Source organism: Capronia coronata (assembly GCF_000585585.1).
Source record: "Capronia coronata CBS 617.96 chromosome Unknown acBCG-supercont1.4, whole genome shotgun sequence".
NCBI lineage: Eukaryota > Fungi > Ascomycota > Eurotiomycetes > Chaetothyriales > Herpotrichiellaceae > Capronia > Capronia coronata.
The window spans coordinates 2057345-2084542 of record NW_006912896.1 but is presented as its reverse complement, the minus strand read 5'-3'; the positions used below and the strand labels follow the sequence as shown (position 1 = coordinate 2084542).

Genomic DNA, 27198 nt, shown 5'->3' with positions numbered 1-27198 from the left:
TGGCTGACCGCATCCGCGCGATGGCGCCAATCGCATCTACCTCGTCTCCTTTGGATACTGTACGGTATTATTACCACCAGTCTCTAGTGTGTTCTTTAGTGGTCAGTTTAGTAGAATTGGGCTGAGTTTAATTATTCTCCCTAAATGTGACATCAACTGGCGTAAAGGTCGCTAGGCGAAGGTGGTAGGCTCTCTCGAGTTCTTAAACTGCCAGCAAAAGAACCAAAATCAGCGCTGGGCGGGTCTGTCATCGCTCGAACTGGCAGCCGGAGCAAGTCTGTCCCAAAAATCAACCTGTGCACCAGTGACGCACCCCTGTCTTTTCCACAATCTACTCATCCCAAACCAGCATCTCCAGCCAGAGGCCCCTCCCTCACCTCCCTCGCCAACTCTCACCATAGAGAGATTCCCCTCCTGCCCCGTCATGCTGTCTTTGAGCTTCGGGTTCCTGGAGCTGTGACAGGCAGAAGCCTGTAACCTTCTCCTGCCGTTGGACAACCCGTGTCCTGTGCCTTACCGATGATAGCTCCTCTTCCTGACCACGAGCAAAGACTGCAATTGTCCCTATGGTTCGTCATGCGGACCTCCATCACTGCGACTGTTACCTCGTGGAAATGGTCAAAAGGAGTAAAGATATGAATAGCACGACAGGACAGAAATTCTACAGACCAATGGGAAGATGATGGGCATTTGCTACGTCGCATGCTACGAATCCGGTTCGAAGTGAGGACAACCTCTCCCCCTTGACCACGTGAATAACGTGTTGGACGGCATATTCCACTGCGAAAATACCAATCATGACCCTGGGGGCTTTCGATTCCAGTACCTACAGCCACAGGTGGGCAAGTGTTTCAGCAAATACTCCTTCAGAGATGGGAGAGTATCATCATGGGAACCGCGGATTCCGTCTCCTTGATCGAGGAGGATGCACTGACAACTGACAACTGACACAGCAGCCCTGCTCTGCTTTTGCTCAGGCCTTGCCGGGAGCTAACTTCCTTAGCACGTACATTAGCTGTCACAATGACACTTCTCTTCGCGTATCCATGGTACAGCCGCCCTCGCTCCCACACCGAACATACGCTGCACGGCCCCCCCGGGCCCCCTGCTCCTCACTTCCTGGCACCAATGCATCTCACTGCCCCCCGGCGCTTTGCCGGACCCTGGTCCAGCAGGAGAGCGTAGGGCTAGGGTGGGCTCATCTTTATCACAAGCGACAGGGCTCCCGCTTTCGGCAAGATCCATCCAGATGGTCTGCCTCCGAAGCAAACGACTATATCTCACGATTTCGCCCCCCTCGACAAGCCAGCCTGAGATCAACCTTCACCTTCCAAACACGTTTACGACGGACTCTCCTCGAAAGCCTTGTCGTCATCCTTTTGTGTCTGTCTGTATTTGACCTCTGGTCAACAGTCTCAGTACCCTAGGAGTTCTATAAGACTGTCACCGACCTGCCATCGATCCCGCGGCTTCGTCTTCCTCTCCGCCAGTCCCCTTTACTGTTTCCGGTACTGATCGACATAACTTCAGCAAGCCTCACGACTGTCTCTCTGTTCCAAACCGTCCGGGCTGCCATGCACTGCATCTAGAACCTGATCCTTCGTATTCAGGTGCTATCGAGATCCTAACGCCGCCGGAAAAGACCTAGAACCCTCGCTTCGGCACGCTGACCTGTCCCCCGGGCCTCCTTCGCCAGGAGACACAATCGAAATCCGTCAAGGCTCCGTTGGCCCATAAGCTAGACATTCACCTCTACTTCAACAACTACATAGGACCATATCACTCCAGACACCTCGACCTCGACCTCCCGCCCGAGTTCGGCTTTGTACATGTTCTTTGTTTGATTCGAACTGTACACTCCAGCATACGATGCTTGTTCTTAAGCATTCACATCGTCGACAGGTTGCAGAACCAACCTATGACCCTGAGAACAGCGTTCAACCGCAAGCGCCGTTCCCCGGCCTGACCATGGACACCTACGAGGTGGTCGATCCAATGCTCAACTTCCGTCCGCTCCAATACTCGTTCTTTGAGACTTCATCCATGTTCGCGACCGAGCCAATGCAAATGATCAAGGAAGACATGTACCAGCTTCACGAAATGCCCCCGGCCCTCGTCTCTTCAAGTTCGATACCATCAATCCAAAGCGCTGCATCGTCCACGATCGGGTCACCATATTCAGGACCCTCGCACACCATTGCCAGCCAGGACGGGTTTGACCTCGGTGCGTCGTACGGCTTAGGCGTGTTGTCAAGCGCGCTTGGTCAGGACACCTTCCACCAGGATCTCCTTGGAGCTCCGATGGAAGCCGACTTGTCCATGTCGAATCACAACAACAATAATGACAACAACCATGACAAGCTCTTTTCGGACAGAAGCTATGTGGGTGAGTGTGCAGATCTTTCTTCTTGCCCAGCCCCAATTCCGGGGACTATTGCTCAGCCCAATTCCCGGTTGGGACACATTCCTCCACCGGATCAAGCCCGTCACGCCCGTCACGCCAGTCACGGCGCTTCCTTGACAGATTTACCCGAGGTCCTGCCCATCCCTACCCGTTCCGATCGCGGCGTCTCCACCAACCCATTGAGCGCGTCCACTTCGGGTCTCTTCCCTCTTCCAGCCCACCCCGTGAAAAAGAATGATCACATTCCCTCAACACCACCGGTCTTCAAGTCACCCACGACACCAGCTTCAGCCCATTCAAGGCGTTTCTCTTCTGTTACTTGCCCGCTCAATGCAAGATCACATTTGCTTTCCACCACACCTGTTCACATGGTTCCCCATGATGTTCATGATGCATCATGTCAACTCTCTGTCAATTGCTTCCAATCTCATTTCTTTAGTCAAGCCAACGGTAGTCTCGTCCCACCCCTCAATCATCTCTTTCGTCTCTTCCGACGCTTTCCATTCTATTGCTCCTGCCTTCCTATCTCTCCGGTTCTTCATTCCATCTTGTCCCTTCCACAGCTCGTGTTTCTTCTGGCCATTGACACCATCCCCAGCACAGACACCGTGACTGACCACCAAGTGTCCACAGATCCATCCTTGATTCATGCTTCAAGATCGTATGGGGAGACACCTTTCCCTCCCCAAGGGCTCTTCCCGCAAGGCATTCACACCTTCTCAAACACGTCGCCATCAGGTTCGCCGGCCCCCTCGCCACAACCCTACGGCATGTACCCCTCTACCACCCAGTTCCCTGAACCTTTTGCAAACAACAACAACTACTACCCGCCGCCACAACACCTCAGCCGAAGACCGTCTCTGGCTTCCTATGTCTCCAACGTCTCACACTCTAGCCCAGCTTCGGAACTTGACGAAGAGGGTCGAGAGAAGGGCCAGTGTCCACATCCCGATTGCGGCAAAGTCTTCAAGGACCTGAAGGCACACATGCTCACCCACCAAGCCGAGCGGCCCGAGAAATGTCCCATTTTGACATGCGAGTACAACCAGAAAGGCTTCGCTCGAAAGTACGACAAGAACAGACATACCTTGACCCATTACAAGGGTACCATGGTGTGCGGTTTCTGCCCCGGATCCGGGTCGCCTGCCGAGAAAAGCTTCAACCGCGCCGATGTCTTCAAGCGACACTTGACCTCGGTCCACGGTGTCGAACAAACAGCCCCCAACAGCCGGAAACGAAGTCCCACTTCCAACAATCGCAAGTTGACCAGTTACTGCCAAGATGCTACCGGCAAGTGCTCAACCTGCTCGGCCACCTTCAACAATGCTCAGGACTTCTATGAACATCTCGATGACTGTGTGCTGCGTGTTGTACAGCAGGAAGAGCCTAGTGAGGCCATCAACGCGCATCATCTCTCCAGCATAGACCAAGATGCCAGCGTGCAGGAGACCTTGGATCGTCACATGCTGAAGACCGAGGATTCTCCCACTAAAATTGAAGATGACGACGAGGACGACGACGAAGAGGAAGATGAGGAGGACGAAGACGAGGATCCGTCCTTCACCGGCCGATCCGCGAAAGGTTCCATCAAACCCAACAAACCCGGCACTTCGGGGAGAGCCATCATCGCTGGTGGAGTCTCCAAGTCCACCAAGTCGGCCAGAAAAAGCATGACCTGGTCCAAAGGCGGCGTCGCTCTTCTGGGCAAGGGCCGCAAGAAGAGAAAGCATTATCCACCGTCTTGGGGCATGTCTGCCGAGAAGATGCAGATGAAGAAGCGCGTTCTCTGTGTCTACGATGGGCCGCGTCGGTTGTGGAAAGACGACATGATGCTGCACAACGAGTTTGAAGTTCGAATGATGCTGCCCGACGGCAAGGGCTACGTGACCGACCTGGATGTTGCCACACTCAAGCGAGCCGAGGCTTTCCACAATGCCTCTGCAGACGAGAAGGGACCATGGCTGCCTCCCACCGAGGACGATGGGCAATTGCTTGACTTGAATGCGCTGATGGCTTGATTTGTTGCTTTTCCCCTGTTCCAGCTGAGCGTCTAGCGTTGTATGTTGGAAGAATGTGTGAGCCACGCAGATGGGCCCTTCGGCGTTCGTGCCGGACGCCGAATGAGTTTCTCGGGTCATTGTTTGGACTGCTCAACGTGAATCTTGATGAGCGAGAAAAGCGTGTTATGTGGAAATCTGATTGAACAGAGGACAGTTCTCCCTGCTTTGGAGAAATCACGAATTGGGTATGAATACCGCCTGGAAACCAGCCCAGCGATGGATCGTCCTTGAGGAATCCAGGTCAAGAAAGAAAGTGGGAGTGCGAGTGGGAGGGGCAAGCAGTGCTCGAATCAAGCACCCGAATGATACCCAACAGTCAAGCCTAAGGGCCCTCCTTGATGGAGGAAAAGGCTGTGTATTTCTGATAGATATCTTGGGCACATAGGACCTGAAAGCGCTGAGCGCTGGAATGATAGTGCAGACAATAATAGTGGACTGGATGAATGTCCTTCGACTATATCGATATTGTTCATGAGGATAAGTTACCTCTATAGCTTGTCTACCTATCAGTTCTGGTTGAGCCTTTCATCGACATGCCCACAGTGTAGTTCGTTTTACATGGACGACTGAAAGCACGAATGCTGGAAGAGGTGCTCCAGCAGCTCAGAGGGTTGAAAAGGTACTTAAGTAACCTAATCAGGTAGAGCAAAAGGCACCTAAAGCTGTGCAGTCTTGGGCTTCCTTAGGTGGCACTTGTCTGTCTACTAGTACTGTGTTAGAGGCTAAGGGGCTTATATGAAAAGGGTCCCTAAGGTAGGAGGGTCTCGACAGGTCGCAGTGCGGAGTTGCAAGTCCCCCGCGGTCGCCAAGGTTAAGAGGCTCTTCGGGCCTTAGCCTTCACCGGCAACTTGAACTCACAGACGCCGACGTGTGCGCACCTTTGCGGCACGCGTAAAGGCTTCACTACTACTACTACGTACGTTAATCAATATTGCTCTTAGCAGCTTGCTTTGGTCTACTGCGATTCATCACCAATACTCCTCTTGCTTCCATCAGCCTCATACCGTCCCTTCGCTTCACTCGTATCAAGACCTCCTCCACCTGCTAGACCGACAGTCTCGCCAGCACTATCATCTCCTTCGCGGTGTCTTGAGTCTGCCTGGTTACATAGCCTACACCAACTCCCTTCCCGCCGCGGCCTCAGCGCCAGCCGTCGTTCAAGATGGCAGACGACTCTCTCGCATCAGAACAGCCCAGCTATGGTGTCGTGGTAAATGGTAGAGTGTTTCGCACTTTCCGATGTCGCAAAAGCCCCAGCTCACTCATTGGGAACAGAAATGCCTAAATTCGATCTGCCTTCCTACATCGCCAATTACAAAGGTACAATCCCGACGCCCTGGACCCCTTGTACCATACTATCGACTGATTCTGACCCTGCCAGGTCGGACCGTTTTCCGCAGACTCCACCTCATTGCCTCATGCTCTGTCCCCCTGCAAGAGGAAGCGGCTCGGATGGCTGTCATCGAAGCGAAGAAGAGAAGTGACGTCCGGAACTATCACGAGGCTGTGGCACTGTTGAAAAAGGCTTCGCAAGGCAAGAAGGTCGACAAACTTCTGGATCCCGTGTGGGCAGCCCAACAAGAGAAGAAAAATACCGCCGAGACAGCACGTCTGGAAGGGGAACTGAAAGGTTATAAGAATAACCTTATCAAAGAGAGCATACGTGTGAGTGCGCTCAGGACTAGGTGGTTGCAAGAGTCATGGCTGACAAGACACTACAGATGGGAAACGAGGACCTGGGGAATCATTACTACACCATCGGTGACCTTAACAATGCAGTCAAAGCATACTCCCGCATGCGTGACTACTGTACGACAGCATCGCACATTGCGTCGACCGCCTTTAGGATCATTGCGGTTGCTATCGAACAGAAAAATTGGCTGGCCGTTCAATCTCAAGTCCACAAAATCCGCAACCTCCAAATGAAGCCCGAAGACACGGTTCGAAATCAGCCCAAAACCTTCGCCGCCATGGGTCTTCAACAGATGTCCACAGGGGACTATTACGAGGCTGCTATCAGCTTCCTCAACACCGACCCGGCTCTGGGAGACAGCTACAGCGAGGTTCTAACCAGCAATGACGTCGCAGTCTACGGCGGTCTATGCGCTTTGGCATCCATGACTCGTTCAGAACTCCAGACAAAAGTTCTCGAAAATGCCAGTTTCCGCTCCTTCCTCGAACTCGAACCTCACATCCGCCGTGCCATCAATTTCTTCTGCGCAACCAAGTACAGTCAATGTCTTGAGATCCTGGAATCCTACCGCGCAGATTATCTGTTGGATATCTACCTTCAACCCTTGGTCGCCGACATCTATAAGAAGATACGCACCAAGAGCATCATCCAGTACTTTGAGCCGTTCAGCAAAGTCACCTTGGCCAGTATGGAGGAGATGTTTGGTAATCCAACCGCCACACAAGGAGGGGGCAGTACCCCCGCGGGCCAGCAGGGTTTCTTGGACGAAATCATTGGTTTGATTGAAGATGGCAAACTCGATGCACGGATCGATCTGGAACGTGGAGTTTTGAATGCTGTCGAACACAATGTCCGCGCCGAAGCTCAAGAAGCTGCTGTCGACATGGTGGACGGGTTCGTTCGGGAGGCTCACATGAAGCTCCTACGTCTTCAGATCCTCAATGCCGGATTGGAAGTCAAGGCGCCACCGTCGAAAAAGAAGCCTGCGTGGGACGGAGACAACGGTGAAGGTCCTTGGGATGATTCCGCTTCTGCTGGTCCTGTTGGTCCCGGCGGTCGAGATATCATGGCGGGCAACTTGCCAGGATCGACCCGCAAGGGTGGATAGGAGCTGCCCGAGGGAAGTGAGAGGAGAAAATCTCTAGACTGACTGTATTCCGTCAACAGTCATTTACGACAAGGATCTCGACCACCCGACCCTGGCGGCATTGACGAATATATAGCTTCACGACTCGAAACGGAAAGAACAGTCACAGCCATCACGGCGCTGACATGCATGTATCGATTACAGCAAGCGGCATAGCAGTAAAGGTGAAGGTGAAGATGCAGGAGCAAGAGTGGTGGCTCTCGAATATCCCTGCAAGGGAGGCTTATCTTGCTTTCCGTTTGACCATATCGTGTCAAGGGGTTGATGAGAGACTTGGATACCGGTGCGCTGGGTGGGTTGGTGGAAGGACTGATGAACTAGATCTTGCATCTGAGGGACTGGCAGTCCCGTGGATAGCCAGGGGATTTGCACAGCGACGGACCTTATATCTGGACACAGGACAAGCAACGTACTGCATGCATCGGATGGATGGTATTAGGATGGGAGGTACTGCTTAGTCAGGGTTCAAAATATCCCTGCCCGCCATCCCCGATCTTCCGAACGTATTGCATTCGTCCCCTTCCAAGTAGGACGGACACAATGATATCCCGACATGTATCTTGTCGAGCCATACGAAACCCTTTATACTTGTGTGTCCTCTCATCAAGTGCCTGAAGAGGGCACAAGTAGCATTGGATGTTCAGTGAAAAGCTTATTCAACCTAAGAGGCGACCAATAGAGGAACTGTGGTGGCAGGAAATGGATATAGATGCTCAAGGCTGCGTGCCCCCTTTTTTTTTTTCTCATCTCTATCATCTCTATCAGTCTCCACTTCCAGATAATATATTGTCCTGTTAGTATCCTTTTCGGCCCAAATCCACCTCACCAAAGCCCATTTCTGCTTCCAGACCTGAGGAACTCGCAGACACCTGCAGCAACGTCTAGCATGGTCAAATGTCGAGTGTCCATCCGGGGAGCCCCGTATTGTCGAGTCTGCCCAAGACAGGCTGCATCGGGCTGCGCACCCGCCCAGGGGTCTAGATTTCTTGTCACATGCCCGATGCAGCGCCATACAGCAGAGGGTTCGGACTCGGATTCGGCCTCGGCCTCGGGATGACTTGAGCATCGTGTCGACAGTCCAAGTGCCCAGCCTCTGGAAACAGGTGGAATCTGCCCCGGACTCGCCCTCTTTCGGCAATCGCGACGTGCGTGAGGCTACTTACTGTGCATACGTCCCCCTCTCCAAGCCTTCACCTGCGTCGCCCGATACCTGAGTGTGCCCGTACTTCACGTCACAGTCTCACTACGCTGCAGCCTGGGAGGTAGACTATATCTACCATCTCGTATCAATTTCGGCTGCCAAGTCATACAGAAAGCCACTGGGGGCCTGACACGTCTTTCCTTCCCTTGCACATCGTCCTTTGCTGCAATGCAGCTCACCCCAGCAGCAGCAGCAGCAGCAGCAGCGCCAGCAGGGACGGTCCTGCAAAGTTTGGAGTTGAAGTTCCTGGAGGGCAGAACGATACTCAGCTCCCGACCAGGCCACGCTGCTGCCAAGTTGCTGTAGCAGTACTTGGCAGACATGTTGGTACGAGGTCGCAGGACATGCTATGGGCACCGCTGGGAAGATCCGCCTGCTTCATCTCGAGACCCAAAGCTGAAAATGCTCTTAAGAGGTGAAATTCGGTCCAAGCTGGTTTTGAAACCCTGCCCGTTTGGTGCTGAAAAGTCAGGTTTTGTATATCTACCCTAACTTAAGGTTCGTGCATTCATCGTCACAGTCGATATCCACCATCGGTGCAAGTTCAGTATGCCAACCGAGTTTGACTTCGCCGAGGTGACACTACACATCATCCCAAAGAAAGGCACTGAGACAGAAACAGGCGCCGAGATCAAGGCGTCGTCTCCCAAGACCTTCTCTTTCGATGTCACTTTTGTTCGTAAATATGTGGCGAACCCACAGGATGAAGATGGAGGTGTTGGTAGCACCCAGGTAGATGTTCCAGCACAGGAACCAGTGCTAATCCACGACTCCCTGAGAATTACACGCAGTGAGCCGTTCGGGAAGGATGTCGTTTTGCATGACGTCTATCTAGGCGAGCCACTAAAGTTCAAATTCCTCTACGCAGATGGTCGCACTGCCGTAGAGAAGACGGCTATATTGAGGAAGGACCCGGCCGGAGACACTGACGGATCACCCGAGAACACGATCAGCACAACGATAGAGCTCAGCAAAGAGGACATCGAACGTATGGAAGCGATCCCATCGCGTCCAGGAGAAGTGCTAAGCGACATCAAAAGATCGGCTCGGCTGGTGTCACTGGACCCACAGCTTCAGCAGATCAACTTCCCGCTCGCCCAACTCTTGGTCGTTCCAATCAGATTCAACGATCTCCCTCCTGGCAACCCGATCGATCCCAGCAAGAGCCGAAGTGGACAACCGAGTCTGGGGGAGACGACCCCAACACAGTGGAAAGGCTCTGGCTTCGAAGACATTGTGAGATCAGAAACCCCCAGATCTAAACCTGTAACTGGCTCCAAGATATGTGAAACTTCCATCGCTGATGCCATACTTGGCTTGAACTGGAAGCATACCCGGGTGGCGGTCGACGGCAGTTTCACTGCAACCTTTGAACCTGGCTCCTGGAATGCATGGGCTTGGATGCTGTTTGGTGGTGGCGCTCAGCATCCGATCATCGGACTTGTTGTAGAGCCGTTGGCGTTTTCAATTGACAGAACTCGGTCGATATTTCTGCCTCAGCCTGCCAAAAGGTCTGAAGCCCAACCCGGTTCTGATGATGGAGCATCCAAGACCACAGCCTCGGCGCCATCCACACAGCAACCAACGAAGACAGGCCGGGGAAGGGTACCAGTGGATGTATCGGCTGCAGAGCTCGCAACCAACCCTGATGTGTATACTGAGGACCCTGGAGCTTTCTGCAGACCCTTCAGCAATCCCCAACGGGTTTTGTCAGAAAGATCCTTCTTCTCCGTTCTGCGTACGGAGATGCCTGCCATCTCAGCAGAGTCGTCAGTCAAACTTGAGGAACCTGCTCAATTAGACTTCGATCCTCCCAAAGATATGCTGGCTGCACTCAGGGAAAGCACAAGCTCCGCCATCATTGCTCCATCCATTACGTTGACCATGTCAGAGGTTCCAACCGTTGCCACAGGCAAGGGATTCCGTACCGACATCGGTCAGGGCCTGGCAATGTACCTTGATCGCCTGCCCGAGGAGCTTCAGAAACACTACAGTAAACTAAGTCATTCCCGGGTGGAGATGAGTGCAACACAACCGCTGCAGTGGAATAGCGAGAGTACCAGGTATCAAGCCACCACTGTTGCTCGTGGCCACATCTTGGAATTTCGTGTGCGTACTCGAAGCAATGGGTACAGCTTAGGTGGTGTGGCAAAGACTCTAACTCTTGCACCGCGGCAGACGAAGCGTAAGTCGAGTGTTCTGAGCACCCATGCCTCCTTCGCTCTCTAACATCTTGCAGGAATTCAGAAGATTTCCTGGTCTAGAGCAGAACAAAGCTCCCGGGCAGAGACACAAGACTCTCAGGACGCTGTCGACGACCTTGTGAGCCACGAAAATTCCTACGAGAATGCGGTGGCGGCCAATCTCACTGAATGGGCTCAGGGTAGCTCTAAGAGCAAGGTTTCAGCCGCGGCTTTCGCTGCTGGTGGCATCCTTGGTCAACTGCCCATCGCTGTCGGAGGAGGTGCAGCTACATCAACTGCGACTTCCGGTAGCCAGCAGTCTGGGGGAAGAGACGCTTCTGCAAAAGAAGAAGGGCAGTGGCGGGGTGCGATTGAGCGTCATGGGGAATCGGTCAGGAAGTTCGAGAGTACGATTGTGCAAGAGGTGGCCCAGGAGGAGGAAGTCACCGGCACAGTTGAAGTCGTCCGGAACATCAACTATGCCCATAGCCTGACTGTCATCTACCACAACATACTGAGGCACCAGCGGGTCGATACCGAGTTTGCCGGGGTGAGAGAGTGCTTGTTCGTCCCCTTCAGCATGAAGCCTTTCACCATGGCAAGGGCATATCGCTGGAGAGAGACTATCAGACGCATTTTGAGAGATAGGTAAGTGATCTATATCTACGCATTACTGGAGGAATGTGGGCCAATCCGTTTAGGCGGTTCAACCATGCAATGGAATATCTCCGAGACGTGCTCACCGGGTTTCGGTCATCCACAATCCCACCAGGTCGTCGCGCGGATCATGCCATACGATCGATGTATGGGTCCGTCTACATTGAACTCGGCATAGCCCGACCCATGGACAACGACAAAGGGGAATTCAGCCAGGATTCCTGGACAACACTGACGTCTTTGTTGGGACTTCCCACTCGAGCCACCTGGCAATCTTTGGCAGGCCTTTCGGATCTAAATCGCGAACCCGAGTTTCAGCGACTATATGCCCCGGGGATCGCAGCCAAATGGTGTAACTCTCTGCAACTCTGGGGAGCAAACCGAAATTTGGAGGCTGACTTTACCTTGGCCACTCGCCATGTCTTTGGTAGACAAGTTAGGGTCGACTTCCAAGTGGACACCAGTAACATGAACCTTGGTCGAGCGCAGTTGACTACACTTGTCGTCCGAGCGACTAGAGGTCTTCCTCCGGGCTCCCTTGCGAATGTCCGAAGCATCAACTACACATATCAGACCGACTATGTGACTCGGTCCATCTCTCTCGGCCAAGGTGCGAATGATTTGGTGGACCCTACCAGTGGGGGGGTCGACCGCGAAGGGGCAGCTTTCCAATCGCCCATCACGCTCTTCGAAGCGCAAAACCTCAGGATGGAATTGGTTCACGACACTATGGAGCTCTTGCAGCATCTCAATGAACATATTGAGTACTACCATCGCATGATCTGGTGGTACATGGACCGGGATAGACTTTTCATGCTTCTGGATGGCTTCTACGTCCCTCGCCTGAAGCCCGAAACAAGTATCGCGAACATTGTAGAGAGAAACCCGCTCGGCGTGGCTGGCAATTCTCTCATATTCCGAGTTTCAGCTGGATGTTTCCTTGGGACGCCAGAGCTGCCGACTGCCAACGACCTTGACAGCTGGTACCGATCCAGCGGCCCACCCGCGGACCCAATGCACATCAGTCTGCCAACTGACGGCCTCTATGCACAGACCGTGATGGACGAGTGTGAAGCGCTCGAGGAGCATTATGGAAGTCTTGATTGGGCACTGAACGATGCCGACCCCGAGCTGGGCTCTATTGACGCAAATTTGCTGACCTCTCGCCGCAGTGATCCAAATGTTGGGACCACCCCGACCAAGCTTCCAGATACGCTCATCAGCCTCCAGAATGCCAGCCCAGCTCCTGCCCCGCAAGGGTTTGATGGTATATTGGGCACCATTGGCAACGCTAATTTGTTCCGTGACATGGCCGGGCTAGCTGGCACTCAGGGACTGGCGGCTCAAGGGCTTGAAACCACCTCTGGCCTGGCAGCCAACGCCTTGAATCAGGCGGCTGCACTCAAATTGGCCGAGATGGCCAGTAAAACATCGGCCACCGCGAACGCGGATCGCAAACTGGCCACACTTCAACGGGCCGTCAAGAAGGAACTGATCAAGGATGAGGCCGTAGTCAGCCAGATTGCAACAGATATCCAAGCCGACTCGAATGGCATACCTCCGACTCAGCCAAAGGCCAGTGAAGAAATCACCCCGAGGGAGTGTGGAGAAGTCATCAAGATCCTCGAAGGTGAGCAGAAGAAGGGGAACATCACAAACGAGGAGAAGAAGGACGGGATCCGGAAGCGGACCAGGAATCTTCCTGGCGGCCGCTCTCCAGCCCCATCCGAAAAACTGTATCCTCTGACAATCGAGTTTGTTGGGATCAGTGACCGGCCCCTTGCCGGCCATTGGGAGTGCTCCCTCGGCCAGGTCCGTCTTGTGGACAACAAGAACACACTCGTGGAGATAGCCCGTGGCGAAGGTGAGGACCTGAGCGAACCCGGGATCGTCAAGATGGTCTTGCCGCGCATTCGCGGACGCCACAGCAGTATCTACACCCTTTTGGTGAAAGGCTACATCTTCGACGGGTTCATGACACCTGCCCAGCCAGCATGGATGGAACAGAAACTTAACAACGTCAATATCCCCGACCAGTTATTGGATCAGAACGGCTCCGTGACGGCCACGGTGCGCGCCATGCACGGCAAAGTCACCACCTCCAAGACGACGGGAAAGGAGTTGTCCAACGATATCAACCAGGGACGGAAGTCGGGCGGTGAGTCGAGCGGCAGTGTTAGCATCGAGGGAGACCCGTCAGCAGTCTTCGGCGCGGGTGGGAAGCTGGTCGACTTCATCGCAGAGCTCGCAAAAGGGATCGCAACCTTGAAAGGAGAAGGGAGCGTCACCGTCTCCGGCGAGTTGAGCAGCGGCGAGACCCAGAGCAAACTCGAGAAAATTGAAGAGACTCAGACCTGGGAAATCGAGTACTATACGGGCACGTTCGAGCACGTCGTCGAAGTGATTTAGTTCAACACCCAGCGGTCTACTGTTGCGAAGAACGCAGCGCTCCTTGACGGAATCACAACATTCAATCTTCGAAGGAGGGTATGGAACCGGGTCACCACTAATGAATTATTATACTGCTGGTTTTATCTTCGTGGATCCCCTCTCCTCCTCCTCCGCCTCCTCCGCCCGTTCAACAATATCTTGACGAGCTTTCGGTACAGAGCGAGTGAATTACCATGAGACAAGACGTATTCAATGTTTGCGAGGATCAGTCCACCCAGGGCTGTTTTCCGAGTAGGCTGCCTACCTTAGCATCTATCTGCCCATGGATCCGACACGAATGATCCAAGGTCCAAGGTCCAAGGGCAGATGTTGAACCATACCCCCGTCCAGTTGCAGCCTTGTGCCATGTGGGTGCCCTCCTTCATCTTGTCGCCAAGCGTATGCTGTGTTAAGAATAGATGTATTCACAGCCCTGCACAATAGAGCAGTGAATATATGTCACTAGCTGCTCGGAGAGAATCTGCAGACTGCTTCCCATAACACACATGGTTCTTCACTTTACGACTGCGGTTTTCGATCTTGTTGACCTTTCTTCGCGAGAGCATCAACACGTTTCGTCCCTTTCCGTGAATACTGTCTACCGGTCTGCGACTGTGTACAGTTTTTTCTCTTGATCAGAACCTCGGGATCAATCGGTACTTCCGTCAAGGACCTTTCTTCTCTTTCGTTACCGATCTCAGTGAGCGCCTGGGCGTTTCTAAAGTCATTGATCCTCCTCGCTCGCGAAACCTCTTCCTCAGCAACAGACAATCCACAACTCCTTGTCGCGCTCCCCCTGAAAGAAGCAGACATCCATCCACCAACAGCTCTCTCACAACCCAAAAAAACACTCAATCGCGACAACATACGCGACTGTTCTCAGTGAGAAATCTCCACTACCGCGACAACCTCCACCACTCCTCGTCCACGCTCGTACCGATCTCAAAATGGCCTCGAATCGAAACACCATCCCTCCTCCGGTGCCTGAAGTCCCACAAGCCACGGGGCGGAATATGGAATTGCCCACCGATCTGGATGCCATCACCGCCATTCTGAGCGCACAGGTCAGAGAAGTGGCACGACTGCGTCAACGAGTTGTAATGGTCGGCCATTTCGACCGGCGACGACGTATGATGGATATGCTGGATGATGAAGAAACGTGGGGATCTGGATCTGCGTCTGCATCAACATCTTCTGAATCCGAATCTGAATCCGACTCTGATTCCGAATCCAACTCTGACGACGAGACTGCGAGCCATGCGTCAAGACGGCCAGGCAGTGACGACTCATGGCGCTACCTCTGTCTCTTCACCATTCTTGATCTCCATACAATCGCAAACGCAAACGCAAACGCAAACGAACCTGTGAATATGGCCAGTGAAGAACGACACTCAAGAACAAGGAACACAAACAATGACGCCGAGCAAGCCACAACAACTACTACCACCACTACTCGTGCCCGAGAATACCTCCTCTCCCTCGAGCTCTGTTCGGACATGGAGCCCACGCGGCACCGCATTGTCCTGCCAGACGCCCACTTCACGCTGATTCTGCAGTGGTTCATGGACGGCGTCAGACCGGTCGTGAATATCCGCAACTTCTGGGAGCGGCGGGGCCATACCCATGCGCTGTGGCTGGTCGGGCATGACTACTTTTCGCCACGGTGCTGGGGGCCTTGTCGCGAAGAGTGTGGCGGGCCGGACTCCACGGCTGAGGCGCTGGAAGATTTGCTGGATGAGGAGGGCATTGTTGTGGAGCGTCTGAGTTTGTGAAAGCAACGGGGGGCTGGAGGGCTGGGGAGACAGAGACAGAGACAGAGATAGAGACAAACCGTGAATACGGGCTGAACGAGTACAATGAACTAAACCTCAGACTTTTCCGTGCTTGTGTAGATTTCGGAATAGAGATCCTACCAGCGAGTATGCAAGGGTGCGGGTGATGAGTATAGGAAGTACTCCAGATGTAGATAGTTAATAATAAAGTAAAGTAACTGAAGAGTTCTTCATACTTAACATAGAACACACAGAATATTGAAGATAGCGTATACTTCAAGGTCAACCAATATAATAGAAAATATACATAGGGAACTCACCTGTGCTGTAGTAAGGGGAACCAGATATCTGCCGAAGACTTCCCCACCTCGAAAACGAATATATCGTGTTTTTCTTCATGGAGCCTACCTCCTCGCCGAGAATAGTCTTTGCTTAAAATTATACTACCGTCCGCCTCGACAGTATCGGCACCAGCAGCCTTCATGTTCAAGTTGTTGATCATATCGACCAGCGCCCATGTGCTCCAGTCGAACAAGTGGTATTCATGGAGCCGCTGTTCAACAGTTCAACAGCGTGTCGTCGACATTGGGTTTTCCGATGACTAAGCTATTCGACGAGGCTGCGATCACGTGTCGGAGGTGTGATTCAGGGGGAAAATCCACCGGGGTCCGCCGTATGTCCGCTTTCGGAAGTGACGTGATACCTGCTGACACCTAGCAAGTATTTAGCCATAGGGTTTCACATAATATCAGCATACAGATCTAATCACTCAAAGAGGATTAAGATGCTTTGCGTTTGCGGGGTTCAATCGAGGCAGGTCTCGATGGAGAGTGACAAGTAGCAATAGCCCGTTCGACGCACTATAACATATGTACGGCATGCACAATAGACAATAAACACCCAAGATCTGCAGTAATGCACCACGACACATCAGTCGACGTTCAGGAAGAGTGTGCTGGCTCTTCCATAGCCGCCAGCATGACTGGTGTTTGTCCTTTCAATGCAGCTTTTATGCAAGCAACAGCTTGGCTTCGTATTTTCCGCCGGGAAGATCATGGACTGCCGCAAATCCAGGTCCGCCGCGTTGAATGAGAGTCCTTTTCACAAGCCGAGGCTGTCCACCGGCAGTCGTGACGATAGCTTGCCCTCCCTGTGTGGCCTCGTGCTGGAAGACAACACTTCCGCTCGTCCCGACAGGTGTTTCGAACATGACACTCACGCCACCGTCATCCATGGCGGTGACGTTGGACGAGAAATTGCCCAAGGAGGTCTGAAACCCGGCTTCGGCAAACTTCAGTCCTCCCAGTTGAGGAGCAATCTTCCAAGTCTTGCCTGCCTCACTGGTCACCTGTAACCCGGCAGCATAGAAAGTCAAGGCACTAGTTGGCCCCGTAGCCCATCCATGAGCATGTGAGATGCGGGGATCATTAAGATAAGGCGCATAATGTAAGTCACCGTTGGTGGAGTATCCTTCGATAAAGGTGCTATTGGTCATGCGAGGATCGTCCAGCATGAAATTGCCCCACATGAACTTCATCAGCCTGATGGCATTGCTTGGTTGCCCAGCGATGTAGTGCGCCTGGATCTCGAAGCTAGAGATGAAAGGCGAGACGGTCGTTCCGGCCTCAGGGGCCGGGGCGCCGTACTTGCCCCAGCGTGAAGCCAGAGCTGTGGTGATGTTGACGTTTTGAGCAGGTGAGGTCGTCAAGTTCGAGAGAACGGCCCATGCATTGCCATCTTGCGGATGTAGCTGTGTGAGTGGCCTCGTGTCGTTGTCACGGTACAGGTTGGCTGACGGATCCCACAGTCGAGCATTGGCTGCCGTCTTGATCTCCGTTGCGTACTTGGACCAGGCGCCCACGGTTGTATCATTCAAAACGCCGGCCAGGGTGGTGCCCAGATTCAACGTGTAGAACAAGATCGCGTTGGCTTCTATGTTGTGGCCACCCATTCCAAAGCGTAACCAGTCAGCCGATGTGGTGACGTTGGCCATTCCGGAGGCGTCGATAAAGCTTGTCGAATAGTTGAGACCGAATTTGAACTTTTCCCAATTGGAAGATACGTACGATAGGTTCCCGCTGTACAGGTAATAGTCATAAATGCCAATCAACGAGTAAAGATGATAAGTAAAGCTGAATATTGGCAAGACCTCGCTGAAAGGTACCCCGGCATAAGGCAATGCGCCTGTAGAGCTATTTTGCAGTCGTAGGAGAGAGTCTAGAGAGTCTCTTATGGTGCTTAACTCATTCGTAGAGACGAAGATGGAAGGTGTCGCAATTGACATATCGCCGGGCCACACCAGCCGGTCACGTTTGGCTCCATCAACCAAGACACTTTTCCCTGTCGCGATCGTGTAATTTAGGTACCAAGGCAACGGAGTTGTCTCGGTGTCGTTTGATGTAATAGTGCCCAGATAGATCAACGAATTGCCAGCAGTCGGGTCGATAGTGCACAGCTCATTGGTGTACGCGCCAGCATACCAAACTCTATTCAATTGCTCGTCGTTGGTGTGGAAATAGCCGGTGTATTCTTGCAAGTCGGCTTCCGTTTTCTGGGGAAGTGCTGTAAAGTGGATGGAGAGGTTGCTGACGGAGGTCTCCCCGCTGGCATTGTGGTATACGTTCAAATAGCGGAATCCTCCACGCTGGTGTTCCTTCGATGCTTGCGCCCGGCCCTGGCCAGTGGCAGGAAACCAAAGGGGCGCATCAATGCCTGCATCGGCCATCGCATCACAGCCTTCGGCGTTGATCCACAATGAACTTTCGGTGAAACTGATACCGATGAATTGGTCCGATGCGCTAGCACTTGCGTTGAAATCGAATGAAACTATTCCAGCAATGTTCTTGCCAAAGTCATATGTGACCGCTGACGGACCCCTGAAACTGGCTGAGCCTCTTGCTCCCACCAATCCTACTGCATTTTCCACAGTGCCGTTGACGTTGTAGACCGATGCAGGGTATACTGTCCTCGAGGCAGGAGTAAGGATGTATTGTGCGTATGGATCTGCCAGGATTCTGGGAGCGAGCAGGAGGGCAATGAGCATGGAGTGAAGATACATGATGAGCCTGAGTATAGGTGAGCCACGTAGAAAAGTTCCTTACTTTCTTGTGGACGGGACGATATAAACCTCAAGACTGGTACCCGTCTGAAGCAGTTCAAGCTCGGTGTAATTATGACAGTCGACAGCCAGGGGTTTGATTCGGTGAAGCTGAAGCCGAAACGCAAGCCGAACATCATCGTCTTTTGCATTGCCGGCTTCAGAAGCTTTGATGATCGTCAACTCCGTAACTGCGGGGAACCCCTGCAGAGCATATGTGGCGAATGATGGCGACATAGCATGAGTCGTAGATAGCTCTGCTGAACCTGTATGATCGGAGTACGTTGAACCGATGGGATACGCAGCGCTGAGAAGCCGGGAAAGGAGGGCGGTATCCTTCCGGTTCGAAGTTTGTCAGTGACTTCATGCCTGCTCGAGGGGGGTCTGGGCGTAGGAAGGATTCGAGTTCGGTAAATTGTCCGCATTCCCTGCGTCTCTCAGAGCGTGGCAGTCACCTATGAGTGGGACTGCTAAGCTTGCAATATCTGTAGGCAGTCATGAGGCGTTTCCAGGCGCTCTAATAACTCCGCGGCTCTCTGATCTTGTGTTTGTGATATACAAAGCTGTACAAGCGAACATCAAGATGGCGTTGAAGGCCGCCATGATGTAGAAAGGGCCCGCTAAGGACACCTTGTCGAATAAAACGCCGCCTACTTTGGTCAGTATGAGGATTGCAGCACCTCCATAGAACGAATATACACCAGCAACGGAACCCTTGAGAGTGGACAGCACAATGTCGTTGGGCGGCTGGCGAGAACGCTCTAGAAGCGGTTCGCTTTCTGTCGTCGCCAGATCGTTGTTGCTGGCGATAGCATCGGAGGCGATGCTCTGATTGGGTGCTTTCCGGAGGATAGCTGTGCTCAGCGTGCCCAAGCTACAGACAATTGCCCCGATCTGACTGACGCCTATCAAAGCAACGGCTAGAAATGCTGCTACTCGTCGGCCTCCATTGTCGTCGTCTGGGTCGAACTGGATGGCAAACAGCGGATAGCCAAATATTCCAGCAATTGACGAGCAAAGAAGAGGGATTTCCTTTCTGGAAGTCTTTGCTGTCCAGTATCCGAAAATGGGAGCAAAGATCAATGCCAGCATTTCCGCCACTCCTGTCAGTTCTGCGGCAACAACATATGCGCGAGGACAGCTTTTTTTGATATCCGGGAGTCCCGCCGGATCTCCGTCGGAGCTTTTGCCGTCGCATAGGCCCGAGGATATGAACATAGCATTGACCAAGAGTGGTATGAAGAGGGAAATGCCGACAGACGAAGCACGAGCAACAAAGCCACCTAGATAACCTAGGGCAATGTTTGAATTTTTGAAGCCAATCGATAGTGCCGTTACGAAATTGTCGCATATGTGACGCATGTAACCGAGAGTAGCTGACAACGCCGTTTCATGCTGCGCGAATTTTGGCTGCGAGTCCTGCCTTTGCTCTTGGAGCCGACGAAGCCCGAAAAAGCACCAGACGGCAAGGATCAATGCCACAGCCGCCACGATGTAGAAGCTGTACTTCAAGGCGTCTTTCTCTCCTACCCCCGCATATTGAAATCTAGCCGGAAGGGGGAGGAACACCGTCAACGCAATCAGAGCTCCACAACCAGTAAACATTCCGACGAATCCGGCAATCTTACTTGTAGACTGTGAAACGTCCGAATCAATTTCCACGTCCTTGGCAGAAATCTCGGTGTTCTGGGCCCGTGACATGAATGTCGCTGGAGTAATTGTAACTTCAGAAGCAATTGAAGGACTCGAAACATGTCCATTGCCGGCACCTGTCCGAACCGCGCTTGACGGGCCCCTGCAGGAAGTCTTTTCAGATGTGTTGGCAGCAACGGCTGGAAGAATAGCCGTGACCATGGTAGAGGCCGCAGCACCCCCAAGGCTGAAAAGAAGTCTTGCCAGTAGGAGCTGAGGGTAGACATTGTGGGCCTGAACGAATAGTGCCAGTGCCAGGGATATGATCAGATATCCGGAGACACAAACCTGAAAGGTTAGCAAGACGATTTAGATATGGCCTGAATCATGGTCTCACAAATCGCAAGCCAATATAATCGGACAGCACCCCCCACACCGGGCACGCGACCAGTGCGACCAACTCGTCGGCAAATCCCAAGCTGCCCACAGCATCTCCAACGCCATGGTCCCTGCCGATGAGGTCTGTGATTACGAATGATATAGCCGAGTTGAGGAAAACGAGAAACGCAATGGAGAACGGACAAACACCAAGCAGATACGTAGCCAACTGAAACTTGGTAGCTGTGAACATGGTTGAACAGTTGAACAGTCGATGCAGGGTTGTCCTTGATATAATGGTTCAGAGTCTACCGAATCGTCAGCATCCGGACCGAGCACATTCCATGTTACACGCTGGAATTCCGGAGTCTCGCAACGTAGGTAGAGCAGTAGTAGTGGCTGTCATTGAAGCCGGTGCAGCGTGGACTTGAACTGGGAGGTCGTTTAGAGAGGCTTGGCGCTAGAGGATCAAAGTTTACGGTCTAGCTCCGGACACAGCCGGAGGTCGGCGCCGCTTCCTTCCGAGCCCCGTGACGCCACTGCCAAGTTGTAAATCGTTTCTTGGCTGGGCGAATTTGTCTCCTTTACAAACCTCACAAACCTCGCAAACATCTCCTGACCGCAGCCTTCCCGCTCCCCACTATAAGGCTGCGTTACCCTATACTCCTCGACTTGACCGAATCGCTGGCGAGCAGCGCCTGGGCTGGTCCCGCGCCTAGCAGCGTGGACACCTGCAATCATGGCAGATCCAGCTTATGCCGATGACATTCAGTTTGCAGGTCTGGTGCAAGCAGCGACCGCTGCCGCCGACGAACAGACCAGGAATCCGTCATTGCTGGGGAAGAGAAAACGAGGCGACAGCGCTGTAGGGCATATACCAATGCTGCATGAAGATTTGATCAACGATGCACCTGATCCGGCAGCGGACTCCAATTCTCCCCAGCTGCCGAGCTCCGCGTCTGTCCTCTTTCGCGAACCTTCCTCAAAGAGCAGGAAATACAGCAGGCCGCCTCTAGGCAAGGTCTTTGCGTCCTTGGAACTGGCTCCAGAGAATTTCTTACGACTGCAAACCGCCGCTAAGGCCTTCATGCTCGATGAAGCCCACCCCGAGCGTAGGGATGTCATTGGACATAAGAAAAACGTTGGGGGAACCGATGTGGCCAAATTGAAATTGTGGAACTGCGTTGAAGAGTTTCTCTCGGTACACGGATACGGTGAGAAATATTTCGGTCCTGGGGCTGGAGCTGGCATTCCTGGCGCTCCTCCCCGCACACTGTTATGGCCTCAAGACAGTCAGACCATCATCAAGCTTATGATGCCTTTGATGCGGAAGATGGTCACCAACGAGCGCCAACGAGTCTATGCTGCTGCGACGAGGAAACAAGGCTCCAATAGAAGCAGTAAAGATGAGCTTTCCCCAGCACCGGACGGTGCTTCTCAATCCATGCATGGCGATGGAGACGAAACTACTTTTCCACATGCCGAGAGCGACACCGATTCACGTATGGCACCGGATCGCGATGTCTCTACGATGTCAGCCAGCGAGTCTCACCCTACAACAGCGTTCAAGCAATCTATTGTGCTCTACGTCAATGTCGTCTCGAACACTGGTGGTGCGCTCAGACGGGTAATCCCGCGGTTTACCTTGACACCTGAATCTGCACCTAGTCTGTCCAGTCTTGTTGCCGAAGTGGAGAGAAAGCACAAAGTACCACGGAAAGAGACTGTCCCAGAAAGAGGGAATAGTCCTATCGTGAAGGTGTGGCTGCCTGACGGCCTGGTGACAGTGACAGAAGACGGCGAATGGATGGTAGCGCTCTTGAGTGCTGGTGTGGTTGACTGGATGGATGGGGAGGTCAGGGTTCTCGTCGAAGTATGATCCAATTATGCTTGTACCCAGAATCTGTCCAAGTTCGGACCGCTTCTCTCTACAAAGTATACATGGGCGAACCTGCTGAGCTCGAAGGGTATTCAATTTGAGAATTCTAAGAACCTGTGGGAGTTCCAAATGACGATCGCTGCAACTAACCTCAAAGCCAGGCTCGAAAGGGTCTGGCAAAAGGCAAGGTCAATGTGACCGCCGAAGCGGCCTTCCATAACCATGGACAGAGGACAGCAGGCTTGAGCACAACAACACAGATGTGGCCACACAAGCCTACTAGCCAACACCCAATCCTCGAGACATTTTGGGAGTAGATCAACTGCTGCAGATTGAGTTGACAGAAAACGAGATCGGGACTGGTTGTGACCTCGGTACTTAGACGACAAATAGGTCAAGGACCCTTGTCAGGCAACTTTCATATCTTCTCCAGAGTCTAACACTGGGTATTCAAGATGGGATCATTAGCCTGCTTTCCAACGGCCAAGGCTGGGTGGAAAGACATGTGAGTGTACAACTGGCAACGACTGTCTCTCTGCAGCGAGATCACCCTAGGTGACGCCCCCTCCAGCCATCCAAATGCAGACAGACAAGTCGGAGTCAATCAGCCAACCGCTGTTTAGCGCTCTCGTATCTCACGTACTCTTTCTCCGATGCCACAGCGAGGTCTCCTTGAAGAAAGGCCGCAATAAAGCTTCTAGGCATTCATACCAGAGCGGTAGGCATTCTTCCAAAGTTTCGCACGTTGTTTCTTGTCCCCAGAATATTATAAATATTGGAAGGTTTGTTGAAATAAAGTCATATTGAGATGCTTTTGCCAGGATTGCTCCACCCAGAGATGTACTTGAGGACTAGGAACTAGGTAGTAGGTGACAGAGTAAGGTGGAGGTGTGCAGCGCCTGTCATGACTATTGGACCCTGGCATCAAGCCATCAGGGATAAGGGGAGGTGGCCGATCGGCGTTGGGCCAGGGCCAGGGGAGGCGTGGGATAGCCTCCGTAGTAGCCCGTAAAGGAGCATCGAGCACTCGAACAGGCAGTAGTGATGAAATGGTTGGCTATGCCAGAGAGGTATAGGATGGGGTGGGCGTCTCCAGACAGCCACCTATCGCGCCAGAAGTCAGCGTTGCTCTGTAGCCGTATCGACCGAAGGCGAAGGGTTACGTGTGTAGGGGAGTTAGGGAGAGCATCGTCGTCGGGGCCAGAGATGGCGCCGGGGGATGTGAAGACGATGGATGCGGAGGAGCTCGAAGGGGGGTTTGCTGCACATCCCTTTGGTCGGACATTGAGACGACCTGGTCAGTGCTGGCTGGCGGATCTACAATGCGGACTTTTAGATACGGGGTGATCCCGGGCATCAACACCTCGTACCACAGTAAAAGCGAGTAGACTGACGTGAAGATAGCTGTCCAAAGCACCCAAGCTGCAACCTGAGGCTGACAAGGGCTTGACCTAACCGCAGGCACCTGCCTCTCACTGGGCGCCACCCGGACATCCCCAGAGCTCCAGCTTCGTGTCGTCGTCATGATTCCGTTTCTGTGTTGACGATAATCAACCCCGGCGTCTCAGCCTTTGCTGCTGCCGCTGCTGCTGCGACCCCGGACAACAATGGCTTGCGTCTATTGCCTTTTCCAAGTTTCCCTTTCCCAAGATGGCTCTGTCTGTCCAGCCATTGCCTGAACCTGACCACTGGAGGCCGCTCGCTGTCGGGCTGTCGTCGACAGGGTTCGTCTCCTCATCCAACCTACCTGACTTGCTGCAGTGGGTGCCTCCCCCTGCTCGTCGCTCCTTGCCTGCAGTGCTGTCAATCGCACGTCTGCAGGTCGACAGTTTCTCGCGCCGCCTGCGCAATTTTTCTTCTTCATAACAGGGGCCCAGACCCCGTACACCACAGCTGGTCTTCGATGGTGGACAGAAAAGGGTCTCTCCGAGCTCAAGGAGCTTCAACATCTCCAGCTCTCCTTCGTTCACGCATGTCGCTTCGTTGCCTGTGTTCTCCGCAGGGATGAGACATACTCTCAGACTCAAATAACATATAGCAACCGCACCCCCAAACTGGCACACGCACTCTCCCCAATAATCATGCGACACACCCAGGGCCGTGTGACTGGCGAAGACATCCGTTCAGCTGGTCTGAAACGATGGGATGGGAGAGCAAGAGTCACTACAGACTGGACCAACCTGTTTCATGTAAGTAGCGAGCTCGTGAAGACTATTTCCACCGAGGGCTCATTTGCTGTTCAGGATCCTGAGCTTTGTTGGCCTACTGGTGACTGTCTGGTATATTTGCGAGAGCCCGGCCAGTCGAGTCGAGGTCCTGCCTTTCGAGTCCACACGGCTTTTCTCAGGATCAAAGGATTTGACTCTCTTGTCGACCGCTGTGTGACGAGAAATTCAATCCATACAGCCGCCCAATGCGTTCTTCCCAACTGTCCAGGCTGTGATCCTTACAAGGCGCTCCAAGAGCTTTACATTCCAGCTCCTCAGGGTGCCGGACTTGAAGACATCTTCGACCATCACCTGACCACTCGGAACTTTTTTGCCTGGCTGTATAATCGTCCACTGGCTGGTCGGGCTTTGGGAAAATCTTTGATGGGGCTGAAAGCTAGGATTGACGTGTATCGACCGGATCATGGCTCTCAGAATACGCTCGAGGTGGTGTCATATGCAGAACATCAGAGGTACCTCGATTTCAGAGAATGTGCGGACCATGCTCTTGCAGCCATGTATCTGGCGGAGATGCTGCAAATCGAGGATCTCTGGGTGGATGCGTTTGCTCACTGTGTGGGCATGAGCCATCGTGGCCTACGCTCAAGCATCGAATACGAGGTAAGTGTGTTCGCTTTAGCAGACTCGGACGCGAGACTAACTGGTGTCTAGGTGGTGAGTAAAAAGTCAAAAGGTCTGATCAATCGAGCTCGCCTGGAGATGGATCTTCGATTGGGCCGCGTCCGAAAATCAGTTGTCGACTTCTTTGAGAGCGAGGTAACAGGTGGTTTCCTTGGTCTCCCACAACCGGCAAGGGATCATCTCGCCAAATTCCGCCTGTTTCTCAAAAAGTTCTATACCGAGAAACATGACTGCTGGCCCCCAAAGAGTATCGAGGATGAGGCTTTTCAACAAACAGTCTACTCAGCTATGCTCCTTGACTTCAAGAATCTCTACCAACACCTGGTAGACCCTGGGTCGTCGACCAGTTTGGATGGCAGTGACATTACCAAATACGGCGGGATATGCACCCATCAGGTAATCCAAGCCTTTGACGTGCAACATCATTACGAGCCCCTGGTCCACCCGCTTCCTCTTGTTCCTAAAGTGACAGAAGCAACCTCCCACCAGCGTCAACGGCTCCAGGGACGAATGTCCTGGAATCCTATCCAAAAGCGAAGGGCGGACAGAGAGGCACGCAAGGCCGAAGACAAGTTGGCCCTGATCACAGCGTCGAACCGAGATCTATTGCTCATGGACTGTCCCTTGGTCCGGGAGTATTCAGCTTTTGAAGAGAGCACAGTCGACGACGAGCTCGAAGGTTTGTCGGTGATCGAAGGCCGCAAGGTGCGCTGGCTCATGGTCTATGCGGTCCTGCAGACCTTCTACGCCATCGCACAACCCCCAAAGCAGGTCCGCAACACCGCTAATCTGACATATCCTCTTTGCTGCCAGGCACCGAAACGAATGCCATGGCAACTTACGGAGATACCAGATGTTCGCAGTGTTCGCAGGGACTCAAGTCAGCTCATTCCTGATACGAGCTACTCTCACACCAATGCACTTAAGTCCGCCACAGGCGAGGGCCTAATAAGAGGGAGATCAGCCAAGGCTCGTCGTCGAACGACTCTTCCAGCCCATCTACCTGGGTCGTTGACGGTATCATTCTACAGCAAGACTCCTCCGGGCTCCCGATCCTCCTCACTCCGGAGGCTGATGTCGCGCAGGTCACAGTCCGTTGTCGGTGAAATGATGCCTCCAAAGCGGCCTTCCTTCTGCGAAATATATGTCGAGGGCTACGGGAACGGATTGAATGAAGTCAACAGCGGGAAAGCTGCTACAGAAGGAGTCGTGGAGCTTACCGCAGAGCCGAAGTCAGTCGAGCATCTGGTCCGAGAAGAGCAGACCGAGCTTCACGAACTTGTGGGCGACTCTGTTCATGAACTAGCCTCTGATGAGATTGCGGCACCACCTCCCTTGCCGCCTTCTGACGATTCGGGGACCAGCCCACAGTCAGTGTCTCGGGAGTCCTCCACATCCTCTACCGGCAGCAATTGGTCCAAGGCGAGTTCTAAAAGTGACCTCTACCCGATCACACCTACCAGCGATGCGGTCTGTACACTCAAGGAGATTTTACAGACTAAGAACAGCACCGAGGACCTCAGTTCACCGACAAAGCAAAGCAGCGAGCCTTCCCTACGGGCTGCAGCCTCGCAAGCTATGGTTGTTGAAAGGGAAGAAGACGACCCCATGCAGATGCCAGCGGTCCACTTCAATACGCAAACCTGGGACATGATCCTGGGGCAGATATCGGAGAGAGCATCTGGGAGGCGACCAAAGACTGCCCCTGCAGTCGCCGCTGTGGAAGCAACGGCATGATCGGGCCCCGTTACTATGGAGAAGACTTTTACACTGAGCAGGAAAGGGGTTGTTCGCAATGGGCAGGGAACCCTCCCCC

The 27198-nt window shown here is 53.2% G+C and overlaps 8 protein-coding genes across 8 annotated transcripts; 6 read left to right on the top strand and 2 right to left on the bottom strand.

The window, feature by feature from the left end:
* Window positions 1–1869: 1869 nt before the first annotated feature.
* On the top strand, window positions 1870–4422 carry A1O1_05301 (uncharacterized protein; the record flags this gene model as incomplete). Its single annotated transcript, XM_007726187.1, has 2 exons — window positions 1870–2386; window positions 3038–4422. 2 exons carry the CDS (start codon window positions 1870–1872, stop codon window positions 4420–4422), a joined length of 1902 nt encoding a protein of 633 aa, XP_007724377.1.
* Window positions 4423–5741: 1319 nt separating this feature from the next.
* On the top strand, window positions 5742–7265 carry A1O1_05300 (uncharacterized protein; the record flags this gene model as incomplete). The annotated part of the gene is made up of 3 exons (XM_007726186.1): window positions 5742–5784; window positions 5846–6129; window positions 6186–7265. The coding sequence occupies 3 exons, from the start codon at window positions 5742–5744 to the stop codon at window positions 7263–7265; spliced, it is 1407 nt and encodes a 468-aa protein (XP_007724376.1).
* Window positions 7266–9054: 1789 nt separating this feature from the next.
* A1O1_05299 (uncharacterized protein) lies at window positions 9055–13754 on the top strand (the record flags this gene model as incomplete). The annotated part of the gene is made up of 3 exons (XM_007726185.1): window positions 9055–10690; window positions 10745–11336; window positions 11390–13754. 3 exons carry the CDS (start codon window positions 9055–9057, stop codon window positions 13752–13754), a joined length of 4593 nt encoding a protein of 1530 aa, XP_007724375.1.
* Window positions 13755–14722: 968 nt separating this feature from the next.
* A1O1_05298 (uncharacterized protein) lies at window positions 14723–15547 on the top strand (the record flags this gene model as incomplete). The annotated part of the gene is made up of 1 exon (XM_007726184.1): window positions 14723–15547. The coding sequence occupies one exon, from the start codon at window positions 14723–14725 to the stop codon at window positions 15545–15547; it is 825 nt and encodes a 274-aa protein (XP_007724374.1).
* A 1009-nt stretch (window positions 15548–16556) lies between these two features.
* Window positions 16557–18605, bottom strand: A1O1_05297 (uncharacterized protein; the record flags this gene model as incomplete). The annotated part of the gene is made up of 1 exon (XM_007726183.1): window positions 16557–18605. One exon carries the CDS (start codon window positions 18603–18605, stop codon window positions 16557–16559), a length of 2049 nt encoding a protein of 682 aa, XP_007724373.1.
* A 534-nt stretch (window positions 18606–19139) lies between these two features.
* On the bottom strand, window positions 19140–20907 carry A1O1_05296 (uncharacterized protein; the record flags this gene model as incomplete). Its single annotated transcript, XM_007726182.1, has 2 exons — window positions 19140–20624; window positions 20674–20907. 2 exons carry the CDS (start codon window positions 20905–20907, stop codon window positions 19140–19142), a joined length of 1719 nt encoding a protein of 572 aa, XP_007724372.1.
* A 486-nt stretch (window positions 20908–21393) lies between these two features.
* A1O1_05295 (uncharacterized protein) lies at window positions 21394–22533 on the top strand (the record flags this gene model as incomplete). Its single annotated transcript, XM_007726181.1, has 1 exon — window positions 21394–22533. One exon carries the CDS (start codon window positions 21394–21396, stop codon window positions 22531–22533), a length of 1140 nt encoding a protein of 379 aa, XP_007724371.1.
* A 2081-nt stretch (window positions 22534–24614) lies between these two features.
* Window positions 24615–27119, top strand: A1O1_05294 (uncharacterized protein; the record flags this gene model as incomplete). Its single annotated transcript, XM_007726180.1, has 3 exons — window positions 24615–24722; window positions 24777–25361; window positions 25413–27119. The coding sequence occupies 3 exons, from the start codon at window positions 24615–24617 to the stop codon at window positions 27117–27119; spliced, it is 2400 nt and encodes a 799-aa protein (XP_007724370.1).
* Window positions 27120–27198: the final 79 nt, after the last annotated feature.